Genomic DNA, 22,547 nt, shown 5'->3' with positions numbered 1-22,547 from the left:
ATATGTTTATTTTTATTTTATATAGCGCCTTTCACAAACCCAAGGTCGCTGTACATACTTGAAAGGGGAAAAAATACAGGGCTTAGAAAGAGCGGAAATATTGAGAAAAGAGGAGTCTTGAGTTGAGTTTTGAAAGTGGAGAGAGTGTCAGAGGAGCGAATAGAGGGAGGTAATGAATTCCAGAGGGTGGGGGCAGCAACACTGAATGATCTGCCACCCATAGTAGATAGTCTGTGTCGTGGGACGGAGAGCAAACCTAGGTTAGAGGACCTGAGCTGACGTGATGAGATATGAAGGTGGAAAAGGTTGGAGAGATAGGAGGGTGCAAGACCATGCAGAGATTTGAATGTTAGGAGTAGGATTTTATAGTGGATGCGTTCTGAGATAGGAAGCCAGTGTAACTGATGGATAGGATAGGAGTGATGTGAGCAGATTTCTTTGTGGACATTAGAACTCTGGCTGCAGAATATTGTATCTGTTGTAGGGGGCAAAGTGATTTAGCAGGTAGACCATAAAGCAGGGAGTTACAGTAATCTAGTCTGGAAGTGATAAATGCATGTACCAGGGTTTCGGCATCTTTTAGTGAAAGTATGGGGCGGAGCCTGGCAATTTTGCGGAGATGGAAAAAAGCAGATTTACGGATAGAGTTTATGTGTGGGATGAAAGTGAGAGAGGAGTCGAATGAAACGCCTAGGTTACGCACAACAGAAGACTGGGCAACCTGGATATTATCAACAGATAGACTACAGTTGGAGAGTGCAGAGATGGCTGACTTGGTGCCGATGATCATGAACTCAGTTTTAGTAGGATTTAGTTTGAGGAAGTTATTGTTTAACCAGTGAGTTATCTCCTGGATGCAGGACAGCAGTGTGGTAGGAGGGAAAGAGTCAGAAGGGTGGAGATCCAGATACAGCTGTGTGTCATCCGCATAAAAGTGATAGTTGATGTCAAAGGAGTGGATAATGTTACCAAGAGGAAGTAAGTATGTAATGAATAGTAGGGGACCAAGAACGGAACCCTGTGGTACTCCATGGGTGACTGGGACAGAAATGGATTTGTGCTTTCCTATACTGACAAACTGAGATCTGTTAGTAAGGTAGGATGAAAACCAAGAGAGCACAGTGCCAGACAGACCAAAACTGGAGACGTGAGTGGAGTATTTTGTGATTAACTGTATCAAAAGCAGCAGTTAAATCAAGGAGAAGAATGACAGATGCACTCCCAGAGTCAGAGGACAGGAGCAGGTTATTCAAAACACTGAGAAGAGCAGTCTCAGTGCTATGTAAGGGACGAAATCCAGACTGGAATGTATCAAAGAGATTATTGGTGGTGAGAAAAGCCTGTAACTGTATGGAGACAGCTCTCTCAAGATCGGTCGATCGCGATATAATACTTAATTTGCGTCCATTTTACACCCTCCCCGGTAACAATTTACGTTCCCCACCCCCCTGTCAACAATTTGCACTCGCCACCCTCCCCAGGTTCAAATCTCACTCCAAGTGATCTTGAAAAGTTGGCAACCCTGTAAAAGCAGTGGATCCTCCGCATTATCAAAATGTATGTTAAAGTCTCCTACCATTATTATTTTGTCACTACATACTGCTAAATTTGCTGCAAAATCTGTGAAATTGTTTAAGAAGTCTGAGTAAGGCCCCGGTGGTCTGTATACATTTGTCAGGGAGAATGCGCTTTTATTTACGGATGGACTAATTACATTAATGGACAGCATATCAAATGAATTAGAGATATCTAAGTATTTCTGATGAATTTCTAAATTTCGACAGATTATACATATTCCTCCACCTCTGCCTGACAATCTAGGTATATGTATATAGCAATATCCTACAGGAGTATCCTGTATCCTACAGCAATATCCTACAGGAGTGGCTTCATTTAGTGTTAAATAATCACCAGATTGAATCCACGTTTCTGTTAGACATAGAATATCAATTTTCTGGTCGGTTATAAGTTCATTCACAAAAACTGCTTTAGAGTTGAGTGATCGAATATTGATTAATCCAATTTTCAGATCGGTCATATAGGTAGTAATAATTGTATGTGAGGTTTGAATATTAATTAAAAACTTAGGGCGGACTATTTTCTTATGATTTAATTTAACCCGGGGGACAGACACGGTCTCAATTCTGTGGGAACTTGGTGACCTCTAAGCAGCTCGCAGATGATCGGTTTAGCCCATTTGTCTGCGGCCTGGTCGTGACTCTGGATAGTCAGCAGCTCCTAATATTACTCTGCCGACTAACTAGCAGGCTATTGGCTATGCTGCAGGATAACAAGGCGGCGCCATCCCGGGTGGGGTGGACACCATCCCTGCCTAAAAGACCAGGCTTGCCCTCGAACTCTTTCCAATTATTAATAAAGCCCACTTGATTTTCGGAGCACCACTTGGACATCCAGCGGTTTAACGATGTGAGCATGCTGTATTGCTCATTGCTATGCCGCATTAGGATGGGGCCAGAGCAGATTACCGCATCGGACATCATCTGGGCCAGGTTATTTTTTGGCTAATAGTCTAAGGTTGCCACTGAAACTGAAGCAGTCGTAGATTATTTTATTAGTGAATATTTTGATTGCATATACTTTTGGATATCATAGAAAAACAAAAGGTTTACTTTAGCTGGAGTTTATGTTGAATTGTTTGGATAGAATAATTTACATTTACATTTATGGCATTTAGCAGACGCTCTTATCCAGAGCGACTTACAAAAGTGCTAACTTTTATAACCCGAATAATAACCCAGAAGTTAGCTAAGAATGGCTTAGAACGGCTACGAAGGATGTGGTTGCATTTGTGAGTGAACATATTAAATATTAGAATATAAGCAGTATTAAAACATTTAAGTACTGTGGTATTTTCCTAAGCGTCATTTAGCCTCTTGGCATGGTTAGCTTAGCTAGCCTCTTAGAAGCTAGGGTAATTAAGCTCACTTACCCATTAAGCACACTTGCAACTTTGAACTCAAATTATGCTAATACAGAAACAAGTTATTATCCTGCTTGATAATTAATCAATACATGTAGCATTTTAAAGCCAATCATATTGCTGCATATTCTGAAAACAACCTGTCAATGTTCCCTCTTCCCGGTGGCCATTTTGAAAGCCACATGAAAACTTTTTATCTGATTTAGAACATTTTAATATATAGCAACTTTTATTTTGGATAAGTATCTCCAATTTTTACAAATGTAAGAGATTAATAATTTTAACACAACCTAGCACAAGTTGGAACTTGGATGCAAGAGAAAGTTACAGTTAATTCAAAAGACGTTTTAGCCAATGCCGCAATTCGTAATTAGCATGCTAGTCATATGAGATTGCTTTTTATTGAGATTGCAAGATTTAACCAATATATTAAATCACACATGACAATTTCTTGTTTTACTATTTAGCACATCATCTATTTCCAAATGAATGAGAAATAATATTTGTAGATTACAGGATTTAAATAAGATTTTGTATCATTTTTACATGAGCTTAAGGGTACAGCAACATAAAAACTGGAGTGCATCAGCGTGAGCACATTGGAGAAAAGCTCAAGTATAAACAAATCAGTATTTCTAGCTTCACTACAAACAGTATATGATTATATAGTACACTGTAAAGAACATTTATGTGACAAAATACTGATGTTAAAATAAAGTCCATTATATTTTAATTGCGAAAGTATTGCTGTCCGCAGCTCAGGGTGCGCCCTTTAAGCTTACTTACATAGACTGCCTATGTGAATAGTTCATTAAATGGTCTAAAAATGATCATCGTCAGTTTTCAGTGCAAATGAAAGTAAAATAATCTTATTTTTACAGACTTTCCCATGTCTAAATTCAATTTAAAATGAAAAATAATTGAAATTATTTACATTAACAATAATTTTAAATGTAAAATATTCTTGTGAGCTTAATTGGAACAGAGGTGACATTTAAACTGTAATAACTTTTATAAATGGTAAAACTATTAACATTAAAATTAACATTGTTACATGAGAGATTAATATTTCATTTTAACTTAACATCATCTGGTAAACAGAATGACTTTTGCTTTAAATATGTCAAATTTTAGATTTGGGTAAGCTTACCCTTTGTGCAGTGGCCATTTTGAAACAATTTGTACTAGTACACTTTAACACTAGTTATCTCAAGGTGTACATGTAGCAAAATGCTCATTCAGGGCTCAAACTGAAGTAGGCAGTTGGGCCAACATATTGATTCACCTCCAGGTTTATATTTCCATAATTTTGGTTCTATTTGAGAACATCTAATACAGAAAAACAGTTTTGATTTTGGGAATAAAATCTGTCATGCTCTGCTTTTTCTGATTCAACAGAGTGTTGTCTGACAAAATAAACAATATAGAGCATGTACATGGAAGTACTGAAGACCTCCACAGTATTGTTCACTAGGTATAGTGGTATACTATACTATACTATAAGAGCATATTTTTACCAAACAAAATAATAACGTCGGACATCTTACAGAAAGTTAATTACCTATATCTTTCATTAATAATTGGCCAAAATATGATATAGGGTAAACACCCGTATTAAATTCCCCACGTTTCTCAATAAATTAAGACAAAAAGAAAAGAATCCATGTTTTAGAGTACTGATTTTGAAGGAAGCTGGACAAGAACTCTCAACTTGTGAAATAACTCATGTTTTAGAAATGTAACCATATCTCAACAAATAGAGCTTTGACACTGAAAAATCATCAACGTATGTGACATCCAATAAATCATCCAAGGGATGACAACTCACCTATGTACATAGAAAATACAAGAGGTGTCATTAAATGGGTGAATGTCGGCAAGTTGAAGATCCAAAGCTGTTAAGTGTCATTATTTGAAGTATTTAAGAAAATATTGAGATAAGGCTCCTCATTGACTCCGCATACTTTTTGCTACTATCAGTTTTTCTCTGGCTTTTAAGGTGTGTCAACTGCTGTTTGGCCATACTGTGTTATCTGTGATGCTGTATTATAGGCTTTTGGGAAGCACTATAATTTGGATTTAGGGATAATACAATGTAGTTCATGTAAGGTTGGTCACCTCTGCTTACACACTAAGATCAGAGAGGCAGAACATTCAGTGTTTATTTATAGTTGTGCTTTTCATGGTGATATATGGTTAATTATTTTATGACTATCACATTATTCTATTACGTTATTTTACTTAGTTACATTTTATGTCTGTTCTAATCTTTTTAATAGTTTGACATTTAGTTATTTACTTTATTACATTATTTTGTCTATTTTAATATTTCATCATTTCATTGTTATTTTATATTTTCCTTTTCATATTTGCTTTCTTTTAACGTTTTTTTAATCTTTGCGTCCTTTTAATGTTTTGTTCAATTTATTCTGTAATGTTGAGTTGCATGTATGTATGAAAGGTGCTATACAAGATTATTATTATTATAAGTTGACCACTGTAACACTCTTGTGCTTTTGAACTAAATAAAAATGTAAAAATTATATGCTCAAATGTTCATGTTGTCTTTTAAGCATGACTATGTTAGTGATAAAGGCATATACAAAAAAGTGCTATTTCTTTCTTTCTTATCTGTTGTCCATGTTGTCATATTCTCTCCTTCAACATTTTCCTCTGTCAGCTCTCTATGGAGGACACCACCTCCATCTTGCCTCGTCTGAAGCGGAACTCCAATGCCTATGGGATTGGAGCTCTGGCTAAGTCCTCTCTGTCAGGTGTGTCAGGTGTGTGTCTGTCCCGGTAGCTGGTAACTGACCCCATGTTGGCTCCAAAGGAGGAAATGGAGAATGGAACCAACATGTCCACCCCCCCACCCCGAATTTCACTTCCTCTTGCCATTAATAAGTGCCCGTCAATGGCCATTTGCTGTCATTGATGAACACGCAATCGGATCCAACAAAAGCACAAACATTGGCTGACAGGTGCACAACCCATCACTACAGTCTTGCTGCTGGGAATTGTAGTCCTCAGGTTTTCAATGGTTATGTGGTGAACAGTGCTACTGTAGTGCTTTTGTCCAGTGCGAGTCCTGCAGTGTTTGTAGTTTTGTGTTCAGTGGCTCAGTGGTGAACATTGTGTTGTGCTGTATATATGTTCCCCGCACGCACGCGCACACACACACACACACACACACACATATATATATATATATATATATATATATATATATATATATATATATATATATATATATATATATAGAGAGAGAGAGAGAGAGAGAGAGAGAGAGTACTCATAGTACTCTATAGTTGCTTGGAACACCTGTAGGTATGCTTATACCTCTTTTGTAGTTTCCTAATCTGCTTTATTAGCTTCTTCTGTTTCCTTTAGTCCAGTGACAGTAGAAAGGAATACACCCTATACCATAATTCTTGTCTGTTCATACGTCAATGTATGAAAGCCACACGATGCATAAAATAACGGTTCATTGAAGAAACAGGCCAAAATTCAAGAGCATTTACATCGCCATGGTGATGTATTCTGTTCTTTTCGATGCACATTGTATCTCTTGCTAGAACCATATATTTACATACTAGTGACGCATTTAAGTGATTACTTTTGAAATTTGTGTCTGAAATCATGTCCCTCACAGCTTCTCAGGACATTGATCATGTCAAAAAGCTGTGCCAAGAACATAACATTCAGTGCTTCATATCCCTGCTCATTAGATTCACTAATACTGCTCCTAACATCTTGCACAAGAATATAACAGGAACATCTCAAAAATCCCAAGCATACAAAATTTTTGACTCTCAAATAAAAAAATACATTACCTATAATGCATTGCTGTGCTATCATTACTACACTACCCTCCATTCTGAACCTGCATGCAGAGACTCACTGAGTCCTGAATTTTCCACACTACCAGTATATTCTACCATTAAGCTTTACTATGCTATGATGGGAGCTCAACATGTGCACACCGTATTAAAAATGCAGCAAACTTTCACCAACTCTTTCGCCTGATTATTTCTTGTAGGTGTGACCAGGTCTATGAAAGACAAGGTAACAAAACCTACTGCAATGGCTCAAGGCCGTGTGGCCCATATGATTGAGTGGCAGAGTTGGGGAAAACCATCAGCTGGGCCAGTCGGGGGAGCAGGTCACTTCAACCTTCACCGTGAGAGGGAAAGAAGACTGGAAAACGACGCTTACAGTGATCTAAGTGACGGAGAGAAGGAGGCACGAATGGCTGCTGGTAAAGCAGATGTTTCTGTAAAATATTAATAAATTTTGTTCTAGTTCTGTGACAAAGTATACCAAAGTGGATACCAGAAATAATAAATGTTTTTTTTTAAGCAGATGACAACAGTTCACTTTTCTTTCTTCCTCATTTTTTATTAGGAGTGATGCAGCAGTTTGCCATCTCTGAGGCTACACTCCTGGCATGGAACTTTATGGATGGAGAGAGTCTCTGTGCTGACTCCAACCAAGGTAGCGTAGCCCATCTCAGTGAAGTCAACCAAGAGAGCATCACCAGCAGAGGTAAGTCACGCAAATCTGTCTATCCTGGCTTAACAAACATGACCAGCGTTATTTTCACTTCTTTCAACCCTCATCAAATTTGATGTAAACAATGAATGGTTTGATAAAAAAGCAGTATTTCTTGGTTATCTAGAGATATTTGCCTTTATCTCAAAGTTACATATGTCACAGTGATAGTTTCTGACTAGATAAATCAGTTTGGTACAGCAAATGAGAACCAGTTATGTCATCCATTTCCCAAAGCACTGAATGTATGGCATAAGACTCTTTCTGTACAGGCAGGCCGGCACATTGAGTAGTGTTCTGGAACACTGCGCATGTCTTTTCCCTTTTTAAAGGGCTATTTCTGCACAATGAAAATTACAATGGAAGCATACACACAATCTCCATATAAACACTGGACTTGTTTGTTACTAATTAGTCTTTTTCTTTTTAGAAACTATTATCTTTTTAGCTAGTGTACAATGTCTTTCTGTTCCTGCCAGTTCAGAGTTAACTAAAGTTACCCCCAGTGATGACTGTAAAAGAGGCCTTGGGACCATTTTTAATGTAGAACTGCCTAACTTTTCTCATAGATATAAACTTACTGTGAGAAGCTTTAAATATCACCATATGTTGCAGCATCATATTTGGAGTCTGCAAAACCCTACAATGTAACCTACAACCAAACATTCAATTCTCATCCCAACCATGAAGTACGATGGATGGAATATGATATATGGATGCTTTGCTGCTTCAGATCCCTGGATGGATCATATGACTAGGAGAAAGCATCAAAAGGATCAGGTTAGGTCAGGCAGATTGACAAGTAACTCTTATGAGCGCAAAAACACACAAACATGGCCAAGACGCAACGACAGACAAACTGTAGGAAGAGCGAGAGACTAAATAGAAAGGCAACAAGGAAATAAATGCAACATAGGTGAAAGTAATAACAGATCAAACAAATTAGTCCAAAGGCGTGGAAAACCAAAAAACTAACGTACGTACAAAGAAAAACACAGAGGAGGCAGAGCCAAGGAGGGGCTAATTGTTATACAGTGCTGATATTCTGCAAAGTTATAAAATGTCTATAAGCATTTCATGGCTAAAATATGATAATTGTACAGTATTGTTACAACCCGCCCCTGTCTAGGGATAGAGGTAGCTGAACAAAGAATGACACAGTGGAGTGTGAGTGAATTGAGTGGGAACCAGAAGACAGATTATATAGGGATTCAGCCAGACTCTGTTTACTAAAGTGAAACACAAGGACAAGTATAAGTCCACTTCACTTCCTATAAGTGGACTGCAGACCTTGCCAAAGGAAAGAAATAAAGAAAACTGAACTAACCTGCCTAACACAAACTACTTCCCTAACCAAAAATACAAAGGTGGCACGTGCCCCTAAACTGGTGGTATCCTACGTGGATGTAATATGTTACATGGGCCCATCTAAACTGTCCACTTAAAGGAACACAGCCACACCTCCTTTGTGGGCTAGGCCACACAGCCATTGGCGGCCACAAAACGAAGAGGACAGCCAATCAGAAGAAGGGTTAAATTATGTTGGCAAAACGGGAAACAGCATGGCTACTGTTACACACATCACACGGGGCTGATGAATGGCGTGCTCAAGACTGCTTTATTCTGTTTAATACAACACAGCACAGTACACCGTTAGCGCTCTTCATCTATTGACTATACGTCTCCTTTTGTCTATTACAGTCATCAACTTTAGCACCATTAAAATATAAGGAAACAGGTCTAAACATTAACAAAGAAATGCCCGAAGGGGGTTGAAAGCGTGCTTACTACTACACGGTAACAGCATCAGTAACTGACGGCGGTTAGCGCTTTAGCTAACTGGCGGTGGTTAGCATTTTAGCAAATATGACTTAACATGTTCCCTTCACTTCAAACTACGTACAAAACAGCTTGCACTCATAACAACACAGTCCTGCAAATAGATATACGTCTATTGATACCAACGTATGTGTTTTGTGCACTTCACCCACCTGTTTAATACAACACAGCACATTACACCGTTAGCGCTCTTCATCTATTGACTATACGTCTGAGCTCACTCACTTAACCTCTTAGCGCTATGGTTGCCATCTGCTGGCGTAGCATGTGTACTGCACTCCAATTTGGCAGGTGGAATATTTACTACCTTTCGGTGCCACATCTGAACATTAAAACAGGAAAGTGAACAAAACGTCAGTCTCAATAAAATGAAAAATTACAGGGGAATGTATTTTCTCGACATTCATGTCCTGGGTGCCACACTACCCTGACGCATGTAACACCCCCACCCAAAAATACAGTACATAACTGCCAACAGTAAATTGTGCACAACAGACAATTAATCCACAGCCCTCAGTAGGGCGTCTCCAACAACACTCTCCATGCCCTACTTGTGCTGTATAATGAGGTTGTAGTCCTGAATCAAAAGAGCCCAGCACATCAAACGGTGGTTCTTGTTATACATCCTCGACAGAAAAACAAGGGGGTTATGATCTAGGGGTGCGGGAAATTTTCCATTGTTAGGTGCATCTCGATGCACAACGTGGACGATTCAGAATCGATTCATAAATGACAACAATCGATTGTCTAGACGTAAGCTGCGCACATAACAAAGACCAGAGGTGTCAAGTAACGAAGTACAAATACTTCGTTACCTTACTTAAGTAGAAATTTTGGTTATTTATACTTTACTGGAGTAATTATTTTTCAGCTGACTTTTTACTTCTACTCCTTACATTTTCACACCATTATCTGTACTTTCTACTCCTTACATTTAAAAAATTGCCTCGTTACTGCTATTTCATTTCGACTTGTTTTCATTCCGGCGTGTCATCATTTAAAAAAAGCCCTATCCTAATCGCGCCATCCAGATAGAGTGAATTTGATTGTGGTTGGATGAGAAGTATAAACATATAATATTCCGACACCCTATTGGTTTGTATGTGATCCATCACACCTGCACACGTCACGTCACACTCCAGCGAGGACGTAGCAGTCGTATGTAGCTTAGTATAAAGATGTCCGTGGCAGACTCAATAGAATTTGAGTGAAGTGTCCCATCTAAGCACAAGCGAGGAGGTTGGTGTCCAGGATGACCTACCAACCCTTGTACTCAAGTACATTCATTTTCAATGGGCATATGTGCCCATTTTTCAACATTAACATTTTAATATAACATAAAAGAACTGCTCCTAAACTGGTTCTTCGGTAAAGTTAGCCACTGACAGCAAATGTTAGCCAGTTAGTAAAGCTACTTACTTTTGTAAACGGTGAACAGGAGTACTCGGTGGAAGAGCGACGTCATCCGCTATAGCTCGTAAAACCGTTGAGCGTCCGTTAACTGGTTAGCTCGCGCTACCTTTTTAAATTCGCCACGAAGATTCCAACAATATCGCGCACATTAGTGTTTCCCGCTTAGACATACTATCAGATAACTAAAGAATATTGTTTAACAAACAAGCGTCATTACTAAGTGTTTCATACTTCCTTGATGCCACTTGTATGAACTGTTGATACTGAGGCAACGCGCTGTGGATGTCTGAAGTGCGAGTTAAAGGGTTTATAGTAGTAACTGGCTTCCATCGTGGTGTTTCGCTGCTACAATACGAAACGGTGAAAGGCAGTTATTGAATGGACATAACTTTTTGCGTGTCGCGTTCATATGTCAATTTTAAATAGTCGCATAATCTGTGCTATCAAATTGTAGATCAGGTGTAGATGTAAAAAACACCTCTGTGGGCTAGTGCATTATAGACCCCAGTGGTGCGACCTAAGCTTTTGTCCTTAATGGCTTTTTTTCCTTACATTACTTTTACTTTTATACTTTAAGTAGTTTTGAAAGCAGTACTTTAACACTTTTACTTGAGTAAAGAGCTTGAGTTGATACTTCCTCTTCTACAGAAGTACTTTTAAACCCTAGTATCTATACTTCTACTTGAGTAATGAATGTGAATACTTTTGACACCTCTGACAAAGACGCAAGAAGAGCGGCAAATCCAGCCGACACTAACTTACTGAAGCCTGGTTTTATACTTGCGAGGGTTCGCACGGCGAAAATGACGTAATCGCGGTGACTTCACCCGTGCGCGAGAGTCTCGCTCGCTGTTGATTCGCGAGGTCGTGCACCTCTCGAGTTTTGTAACTTTGCGTGCGCCGCACCTCAGCGCAATGAACAAAGTCATGTTTGCTGGGTTCATACACCTTTATAAGGTGGAATTCAAGCACTTGTACGTCACTTTCAAGGTCAATTTCTATATTTCCCAGCACGTTAAACTTAATTAAGTTAAATATTTATACATGTACTCGAAATAATTCGCTTTTTTATCACATTATTGTTTTAAGTCAGCTGCTACCACACAATTCTACTCTTGTGTGGAAGCTGTGGTTTTGGTACCACATATTTGTTTGTTGTTTGCACATAATGTTGGTTAAGAGTTGGCATTTGCTGAAATCTGTTAATTTACTGCAAACATGCTGCTACAGGTGCACTTTTTCAGCTTGTATTTCTTTGTTCAGTTCTCTGGAGTGTGGCCTTGTACTTTCCATATTGCTTTCGTTTAAATATAAAATAAAATGGAAATAAAATTGAAGTTAATTCATCATGGATTGCTACTACCAAGATGCATCAATAATCGTTTTATAATCGAATCGCAGACCTCTGAATCATAATCGAATCAAATCGTAGAGTGCTTGGAGATTCCCACCCCTATTATGATCCGTATAGACCAGGCGTGGCCAACCTGCGGCTCTTTGCCTGGTTTCATGCGGCTCCCCAGCCGGTCCGCTCTCTCACCTGCACTAACGGTGCCGTGGCCCGGTTACCTCATCAGCTCTGAGGGTGACACACTGCTACATCTTCGTGGTGCGCGATTTGTTTACAAGCCTAGCGAGCCACTTATACTTTTCAAACCGGCGTAGTGGAAAACACGCATTTGACTGTCTTCACACACTTCACACACACTAATTTGCCAACTACTGGCGATCGATTGATCACGATATAATACTTATTTTTTTGTCCATTACACCCCCCCGTCAACAGGCGGGGGGCGGGACCACCGGGCTGACGTCCTCGGGGGGCGTGTCCGCCATGCTGACGTCCTCAGGGGGCGTGTCCGCCATACTGACGTCGTCACGGGTATCAGCCGGCCACTCTTTGGTTGAGTGGCTAGTACTCCCCCCCGAGCCTTCGGGGAGTGGCATCCCACAGCGCATGGGGTATTCCTGTCTCCGGCTCGTTTGCGCTGTAACACACGAGAGTCAAGCTGCATGGAAGCAGCCAACATCTCGTTACAGCGACTAAACTCATCGGAGTCCGCTCCCTCGCTGTGTCCTTGTACGATCGGTGGTTATGTAACGCAGCTCCCGCTGCGGAGCGAGGGGACGGATACAAATGCTGAGGAGAGCGAGATTTATTCAAGGGAATACCAAAACCATGGTCGAAAGGACAGGCGTGGGTCAAACCGGGAAGGACAGCCAGAACATGTAAGGTACACAGGCATACTAAGACAAGGCAACTAAACAAAATGGAGAAACACAGAACAGGCAGAGAAACGGATAACGGAAGGCACAAAAGAGCGAACTCACGAACAGCACAAAACCACTGATGACCAGACTGGGGATTTACAGGGACTATATGAACACAGAACTAACAAGACATAGGTGAGGACGATGATGACACGGGCATGGCAGACAGACAGAAACCGGGGCTACAGACAAGCAAGGCGGGGCTAATGGGCAAACAACAGGGCCACGGGGAACAGAGACACTGGAGTGACAGCAAAGGGAGGGGGGCGTAGCCATACGTGACATGGATAATCTCGAATAGCTTGAACTTTTGCATTCAAAGGACAAACCTTTCCATTGCCAACCAAGTTCCCTACTGTAGCTTGTGCAAACACACATTTTGGCAGGGTAAGAGCCAAAGAAGCCCCTTTCAGCTGCTCAAATTCTTCCTGTCAAATGTCTTCTCCAGAACGTGACTTCTCCAGTGACTTCTTCAGTGACTTCTCCAATATCAGGCGTCACAAAAACCAAAATGTCTGAAGCTTCCTCTGTGAAAGGAACCTGCCTATAGCCTTTTAAATTGTCTAACTTGGTCACATAAGCAGCGGAACCCACCTTGTCAATACAGTCATCTATTCTGGGCAATGGATAAGAATCAGCAACAGTAAGAGCATTAACATTCCTATAATCTGTACACATATACGTGAACTTCCATCAGGCTTAGGGACTATTATACAGAAACTATAGGGACTCCAAGGACTAGTGCTTAGCTTGGCAAAACCATGCTTCACAAGGTACTCTACTTCAGCCTTCATTGCAGCTCTCTTGACTGCATTAACTCTGTATGGGTGTTGTTTTACAGGTTTATCACAAATTACCTCAAGATGATGCTGAAGTCATGGATGAAATCTAAAATATATTTTCTTTGTTCTTCATTCAAATATAACAGTGTTAAAGTTAGTGCAGACAATGCTTGGGTATAGGATAGCACCCAATAACAAATCATCCAACTCTGTAAAATTTACATCATCCTCCAAACCTACAGATGGTTGGCAATTGTAGTCACAGCAGAGGAGGATTTGGGGTTTATCCTCCATCCACACTGGTTAGTCAGGGCAATGGGTTGATCCTTCATCTTATCTGGTTAGGCAGGAGGTGGCCGGCCCAGGATGGATCACGGGAAAGGCTCTTCTCTCCTCGTCATAGTTTTTCTTGGGTAGGCGGGCAGCCATATGGAAAAGTAAAACGGAAAATTAGCTCTGTATGGGATCATATGCGGAACAGGTAAAATTGAAACATTTCTGGAGTGTGGCAGCAACTCCAGCTTTAAATTAACTTTTTACACCCTAGCTAAAAAGGCAGAACCAGAAGGTAACACAGACTTGGGAGCATTCTGAGACATTGACATCCATCCACTGCACTGTCAACAAACTTGAGTGACCACGTGCAGTGACAGGATGACAGCACAAGCGCCCCAGTTTACCATAAAACCCTTCGCCCGTGAACCTCTGGATCTGTACATTTATCTAAGGGGGCATATTAGTTATCAAACGCTAAACTAAATAAGTAAGTTTTCAACCTAGACTTAAAGATTGAGACTGTGTCAGAGTCTTGGACACGTTCTAGAAGGTTATTAAAAACTAGGGGTCCTTATAAGAAAAAGCTCTTCCCCCTGCTGTTACCTTATTAATTGTTGGAACTAATAAGAGGCCAGCAACCTGTGATCTTAGTGGACGTGGGGGTTCATAATAGGAAATAAGTTCCGGGAGGTAATTAGGAGCAAGCCCGTGTAGTGCTTTATAAGTCAGTAGAAGAATGTTAAAATCAATACAAAATTCAATTGGAAGCCAATGCAGGGCTGATAGGACTGGTCTGATATGATTGAATTTCCTAGTTCTAGTCAGAACTCTGGCTGCGACATTTTGAACTGTTTGAAATTTATTTAGAGCATCCTGACAGTAATGAGTTACAGTCGTCTAGTCTGGAGCTAACAAAGGTGTGTACCAATTTTTCTGGATCATGCAGTGATAATCCATTTATTAACTTGGCAATATTACAGATATGTAGAAAAGATATCCTAGTAGTATTATCTATGTATTTATCAAATGATAGGTCAGAGTCGAGCATGATGCCTAGATTTTTGGCTACTGTGCCAGGTGTAATGGGGAAGTCTGCGAGATTTAGCATTAGATCTGGTATTTTCTGTCTTGCGGCCTTTGGGCCCAGAAGGAGAACTTCCGTTTTGTCACCATTAAGTTGGAGGATGTTTAGAGACATCCAGCATTTAACATCTGTTACGCAGGCTTCAATTGGCTGCGTAGGCTTCAATTGGCAGGCTTCAATCAGGTTTGGCTGATGTGTAAAGTTGAGTGTCATCTGCATAGCAAACATAGTTGACACCATGTTTGTTTATAACTATGCCCAGTGGTAGCATATATAATGTAAATATTAGTGGTCCAAAGATGGAGCCTTGCGCGACCCCATATTTCACTTTTGTGCGTTTGGACGGAATATTATTGAGCTCTACAAACTGATAGCGATTAGTTAAGTAGAAATAAAATCATGAAAGCGCTGTGCCTGAGATTCCAAACCAGCTCCTAACCGTTCTAGCAAGATCCTGTGATCCATTTTGTCGAAAGCTGCACTTCAGAAGCAATCGCAGAGATAGATCATTTTGATCTGATGCAAGAAGGAGATAATTTGTTACCTTAACTAGGGCTGTTTCAGTACTGTTGTGGGGCCTAAATTCAAATATGTGATTCCTATGCAGATATAAGCATAATTGCTGGGCTACAGCTTTTTCTATGATCTTGGATATAAATTATGTTTGAAATGGGTCTATAATTAGATCAGAGGTTTAATAACAGCTAATTTACAGGATTTGGGCATGTGACCTATTGTAATGGACGAGTTAACAACTGTTAGAAGAAGTTCAGTCAGAACTGGTAATACCTCTTTTAGTAATATTGAGGGAACCGAATCTAGTGTGCAAGTAGTACAATATAATGATGAAATTATTTTCTCCAATTCTGATTGTGGGAGTGGATGAAAAACGTCAAGTGTTTCTTCTAATGCAAAATTTAGTTAGTATCGACCAAACCAGATGACAGACCAGTTGGATTGCCTTTAAAAGGTTTTATATTTTAATATTTACTATATTATATAGCAATAAAGCCCACTTGATTTTTGGAGCACCACTTGGATATCCAGCGGTTTAACACTGTGAGCCTGCTGTATTGCTCATCGCTGCACCGCATTGGAATGGGACCAGAGCAGATTATCGCATCGGACATCGTCTGGGCCAGTTTAACTACCTCTTTAATATTAGATTTAGTCACTTCTGACTGCTGCAGACGTATATCATTGGCCCCTACATGTATAACTATCCTCAAATATCTCCTATTGGGTAACAGTCTAAGGTTGCCACTAATGTCTGGTGCTCTGGCTCCCGGTAAACAACTGACTGTACCTGCTGGAGCCCCTAAAGGAATAGCTACTTTCATGTGCCGAATGATAGAATCACTGAGTCCATGAGACAGGCTCCTCAGCGGGTGTTTCACTGAGCGGAGCAAACCTGTTGGACACGTGAACCGGGGAGTGGTAGCTGCAGCCCTGGCTCTCCGACTACGCTGCCGACACTTCACCCATGCGCCCGCTGTGAGGGCTCTATCACTGGAGTCGCGGAGGCGCTAGTTCTCCCTGGCGCGTCCACAGCTATTACTGACTCTTGCTCTCTATCCCTTAATAATGAATGGATGCGGCGCTCTAAACTTTCCACTTTTGCTATGAGAGAAGTAACTAACTGGCACCTCTCACAAATACTGTCAGTGGTGAAAGGATCTAAGCTAAACATGCCACACTCCGAACAGGCAAACAATCCAACACTAGCCATAGATAAATTAAAAAACTTACCGCTTTTAACCAATTTTAAGGACTTATGCTAGCAGACTTGTAGGAACAGATAGTTGGTCTGTGGCCAGAATAGTCAACTGCTCGTCTTGACTGTGTAAGAACTACCTGTGAAAATGGTCTAGGAAGGCAAACAGTTAAGAACAGTATGAAAATAGTTTATAATTTATAATTATAATTTGGAAAAACAGTCGCAAAATCAGAAAAAAATACTCTGCAGCAGCGTCAGCAGCAAGCAGCTTCAGCAGGAAGCAGCTTCAGCCAGAACTTGTGACTGTGGCAACGTCTTGCCATCTGTCTTGTCAAATGTACACTTCATCTGGGTTTGAGTGGCCTGCAGAGCTTCTTTTGCCATTTTCCAAGCTTGAAACAGTCAGTATCAATCGAACATTTGTCACATATTCTAATGTGGATCCTTTTCTGATCATGAGGGGGTTCTGACAGTAAAGACTCCTGGAACAATTTAAGAGAACCTCAATATGAATGACCAAACACTAAATCTGCAAGACTAAAAACCAAGCGACTCTTGAACTGCATCTCGAAAAGCAAACAACATAAATGTGAGCCTTTCATCCCAATCTTTTTGAGACATAAAACAAAATCCTTCAATGATTGGTGAAACCTCTCCAGAGCACCCTGGGACTCAGGATGATATGGAGAAGAAACAACATGCTTCACATCCAACATACTCAACATACCTGTTCAAACAGCTTTGAGGTAAATTTTGTACCCTGGTCACTCTGTATTTTTTTAGGTAACCCAAACCGTGAGAAAAACTTCATTAAACCTGCACTATAACAGGAGCCATAATATTCCTCAAAGGAACTGCTTCTGGGAACCGTGTAGTTGAACACATAGTTGTTAATAAATACTGATTTCCAACCTTTGATTTAAGCAGGGGACCAACACAGTGACTACTCGTTCAAAAGGTACACCCATAATGGGCACTGGACAGAGAGGAGCTGGTGCAACAACCTGATTTGGTTTACCAGTACACTCACAGACAACAGGAATGACAGAAAGTAACATCTCTTTTTAGGCCAGGCCCAAAGAAACACCTCAAAATGCAAATCATACGTTTTTGTTATGCCTAAATGACCAGACCATGGACTGTCATGTGCCAAACACAGAACATGTCTGTATGAAGCAGGCACAGCAATCTGAGCCATACTACGCAGACCTGCATTCTTAATGTCAGTCCAGTGACGAAACAGTAAACCTTGATTAATTTATAAGATGCAGAACCACTCCCAATAAAGTCATCAGCTACTGGTTGGTCTGCTTTATCCAAACAATGAGAAAGAGAAGAGTCTGAACGCTGTTCTTTAATGAGTTGCTTCCTACCAACACTTAACTCTATAACCGACAAAGTTACTTCAAGGCAAGGAAACACCTGAACTCCTGCAATGTCATTGCTTAAATTCAAATCCACATCTTCAATAGGCAGTGTATCACATACCGCTAGTTTACACTCACCCGCCACTAAATCAGAGCTTAGGTGTACAGTACGAAGGAGCACTAACATAGCATGTACAAACTTCTACATGCAACATGTACGCCACTAAAAGACACAGAGAAAGGCAAAATGCTCTTTAAAAAAAAGCTATTGGCGCTGCAAGATGTCTAGTTCAACAAATGGCCACACCTGAGCACAGCCTTGTTCAAGACGTTAGCGCTACATGGAAAAGTACATTCTATATGATAAGCAGACTGCTTGAGCAAAGGTGTCCTGTAACAGCAACACTGTCAGACAGCTCTGTCACACCGTGAGGCAAAAGGTACCTGGATTTGAAACCAGAACTGGGAGAGCTTTCAGCAGCTCTCAAGCCTTGAATGCGCCACTGTGTTCATGAGTGGACAGAAAAACCCAACAATATCTGCCATACCTCCACTTGTGAAGGAGCTGTTGAACTCCACCCAGAGTGCTGCCTTCGAGTCAGCCCCACTCCAAGCTTTCCAACTGACAGCTACACAGCATCTACAGGAGCGATGGAGAGAGGAGAATTCTTTCTCAGATACAACTCCTAACACAGTGATTCTTGCAACAGCCCTTGACCCAAGGTTTAGGAGACTTACGTTTCTTTCACCTGAAGAAGTCCTACATGTCCAAACTAAAGTGCAAACAATGGCACTTGCAGAGAAAAGGGAGATGGATATACAGCATAGCAGTTGCAGTAGTACCTCCACTAATGCTCCAGGTGCTGAATCAGGACCTCCTGCTACCCTATTGGATTCTCTCCTTGGTTCTGATGGTGAAGACGACGACAGAGCAAGCGAAGGGGAGGATTTACATTTAAGGATTTACATTAAGACTCTTATCCAGAGCGGCTTACAACCAAGTGAGAAATTAAGTCTTCACATACTTCGGAGAAAGAAACATTGCCAAGGAAGAAAATGCACTGCAGTGGTGGAAAACTAACATAGACAGATATCCTATATTGGCTATGCTAGCCAAGTCCTATTTATGCATTCCTGGTACTTCAACACCGTCTTAAAGTCTGTTCTCTGCAGCAGGAAATATAGTTTCTAAAAAGAGAGCCAGCCTTAGCCAGGAGCATGTTGGCATGCTAACAAGTTCCTACAGAAAGGGTGTGACTGAGTTTGTATCAATGAGTTAGTTTGTATTTAGTGTTTGCATCAGAGATACACTTATTGTTCTTTATTATATATTTTATTAAATAATTTAATACAACTTATTTCGTGTCGTTGTGTCCATATATGTACTTCCGTGGGTGTGGGTTGTCTGTGAGCGTGTTCGTAGTCTCACCTGTGCCCAGTGTTGGGAACGTTACTTTAAAAAAGTAATTAGTTATAGTTACTCACTACTTGTTCAAAAAAGTAACTGAGTTAGTAACTGAATTACTCTATAATAAAAGTAACTCGTTACCAGAGAAAGTAACTATTTGCGTTACAGTTAAAAAAAAGTTATATGCCAATGGATAAGGATTTTTTTGAAAAAGCAGTTTTTACAGTCAGTTGAAATGAGTAGATCAGAAAGGTGTTTAAATTTTGATATTTATTGCACATCCACAGACCAGTGCAGGATAAAATCCTTTAATATCCCAAATCTTTGTAAAATAAAAATAAAAATAGTAAACAGTTACACTATATAAAGTGCATTTACATCTATTAAATAAAATTTAATTCTCTCAATCTGAGACAACTGTTTTTTCACAACAGAAGTAAACTTAACAATACAACCTCTATTCTTAATTAAATAATTCAAATACCCAGTCTGGTAGACATTCAGGAACTTCAAGTATTTTCTTAAATAATGTTTATATCGCCACCTTGAAAATGCTAATTTTTCTTCGGCTTGCTCCTGACTCGCCATTTCTGTCTCTTCTCCGTTTGTGTCGTGTGCTTCGGCACGTGTGTAAAAACACTGGCTCTGATTGGCTACCATAACGCTGCCTTAGACAATCACTTTAAACAGGTGTTACACCGAGAACCGTGATCTATCGAGATCTGTTACTTCTCACTAGTCTGGGCAGCGGTCCGCTCGCATTACTGTTAGTATATCAATATATAGTAACGCACCGCTTTTAATGACCAGTAACGTCAACGGCGTTGTAACGACAGGAAAAGTAATTAATTATATTATCCCGTTACTAACAAAATGACGCCGTTACCTAACGCCGTTATTTTTAACGGCGTTATTCGCAACACTGCCTGTGCCTTGTCTCGAGATCACGAGGGTCTGTGTTAATCACCTATTTAATGTGCGTTCGCGCAGTGTCTTGTGCTCGTCTTTGTCTAAAGTTCGTGCTTGAGTGAGTGTTCGTAGTCTCAGTTCGTAGTGTTTGTGTGCTTGCGCTATTGCGCCGGACTTCACGTTGTCAACACAGAATAAATCACCGTGTCTGCACTAAAACCGTCGTCGTGCCTGTCTCCATCCATCATCACAGAAAGACGAACCGACAGAATGCCAGGATACAAAAAAGGGAAGAAGAAGGCCAAGCGCCGACACACGTCTTCCCCTGCTTCTGCCCCGGCGCGTGCCCTCGTGACGTGTTCGACGAGGCTGCGTGGAGAGAGGGCTACCGCACCTTGTTGAGGGAGTCGATCTCCCTGGCATACCCTGAGGTGGAGTCAGATGAGCCCATCATTGTGGGTGCAGGCGCCTTCGCTCTTACTCCTCCTGAGTTTGAATTTGGGAGCGAGGAGTCCGGAGAGGAAGGGAGCCCTCCTTCCTCCGTGAGCTCAGAGGAAGAGAGCGAGGGTGAGGCCAGCAGCTGTTCCCCCGTGTCGGGGGCTCCCGAGGTGACCGACGCAGAGGAGATCAGTCCCCCTCCATCAGTTTATACGGCACCTACCGTATATTACGGCGAGGGGGAGGAAGAGATCAGCCCCCCTCCATCCGTTGGTTCTCTTTCCTCCGCGCTCAACAGCGGAGGTGAGGAGGACGATAGCCCCTCTGTCGGCTTGGAGGAGACCGTCAGGTCGGAGAAGGGGCGCCCTGATGGAGAAGAAGTTCTGCGTACTCCTTCGGTCGGGAGCGAGATGAGTTGTTCGCCCTCTCCACCCTCGGAAGAGCCAATGTCTCTCAGTTGGGAGGCTTCCGAGGGGGAGGAGATGGAGACATCGGAGGGCGAGACAAAGCCACCCCGAGGAGTGCAAGAAGGCACCGGCTCGGCCAGCGCCGGTGGAAGCGCCACTTCGTACGGCACCCGGCAAACGGCCAAGGGCTAGCCCTCCGGTGAAGTCCAGAGGAGTGGCAGGAGCGCCGCCTCGGACGGATCCCAGCACGCGGCGAAAGGCAAGTCCTCCGGTGGCGCCCAAAGGAGCTGCAGGAGCGCCGCAAGCTAAGCAGGAGGGGGGACCGATCCCGAGGACAGGAGGGATTCCGCCTCCGGTCTTTCCTGCGACCCTGGGAGGGTTTGCGCCGCTGGCTGCGTGCTTCCAAGCGGGGAGTGCACTCTCGTGGCTGCCTGTACCCGTGTGTGTGTGTGTTCCTATGTTTTTTCCTAACCCCTTTTGCCCTATTGTGCCATTTGTGTTTTAATGTGCCAATGTGTGTGGTTGTCAGCGTGCCGCGTGTTGAATGTATATTCCCCTGTCTTCCCAGGGAGGGTGTACTAGAGCTGTTCGTGGCGGTTCCCACCATCGGGGGAGATGGCTCTCGGAGGCTCGTGATCCCGGCGGCTCCGGACCTGCCCGTCGGTGTAGGTTCGGGGCTTTCCAGCTACGCGGGACGCTCCGGGAGTAGCGAGCCCCTGGTGGAGGGTTCTGTTACGGTGACAGCTCCGGACCCTTCCCTGTGGGCGGGCCGTTACGTTGTCTGCGTGTCGTTGTGTCCATATATGTACTTCCGTGGGTGTGGGTTGTCTGTGAGCGTGTTCGTAGTCTCACCTGTGTCTTGTCTCGAGAAACTTTTTCTAAAAAATTTTTAGAAACACAATGTCCCAATGCAATGCAATGTCCCTTTGCATTGATGAACAAATGGTGCCATTTCATGGATATCTGTCTGTCAAGCAATACATCAAAGGAAGGCCACACCCTTTAGGGGTGAAAATATACTTCCTGTGTGGCAAAAGTGGCATGGCCTTTGACTTCCTGCTACATCAAGGTACTACAATGGCAATACCAGAACATGTCAAGCTGCTAGGACTTGGAGCTGCAGTGGTGTACCATCTCAGCCAAC

General features: G+C 41.7%; 1 protein-coding gene across 3 annotated transcripts in view; it reads left to right on the top strand.

Annotated features, from left to right (window-relative positions):
- The window catches only part of fam131ba (family with sequence similarity 131 member Ba), a 98,038-nt gene that overhangs the window by 53,696 nt on the left and 21,795 nt on the right, over positions 1–22,547 (top strand). For 2 of the 3 annotated variants that reach the window (XM_077008072.1, XM_077008074.1), the window contains exons 4-6: positions 5,622–5,724; positions 6,981–7,199; positions 7,346–7,486. In XM_077008072.1, the coding sequence (XP_076864187.1) occupies positions 5,622–5,724; positions 6,981–7,199; positions 7,346–7,486 (463 nt within the window). The remainder of the gene's footprint in view (positions 1–5,621; positions 5,725–6,980; positions 7,200–7,345; positions 7,487–22,547) is intronic. The other variant, XM_077008073.1, reaches the window with a different exon arrangement.

Source organism: Brachyhypopomus gauderio, chromosome 6 (genome assembly GCF_052324685.1).
Source record: "Brachyhypopomus gauderio isolate BG-103 chromosome 6, BGAUD_0.2, whole genome shotgun sequence".
Lineage (NCBI taxonomy): Eukaryota > Metazoa > Chordata > Actinopteri > Gymnotiformes > Hypopomidae > Brachyhypopomus > Brachyhypopomus gauderio.
Note: the sequence above shows the minus strand (reverse complement) of the source record. Positions and strands in the feature narration are given on the sequence as shown.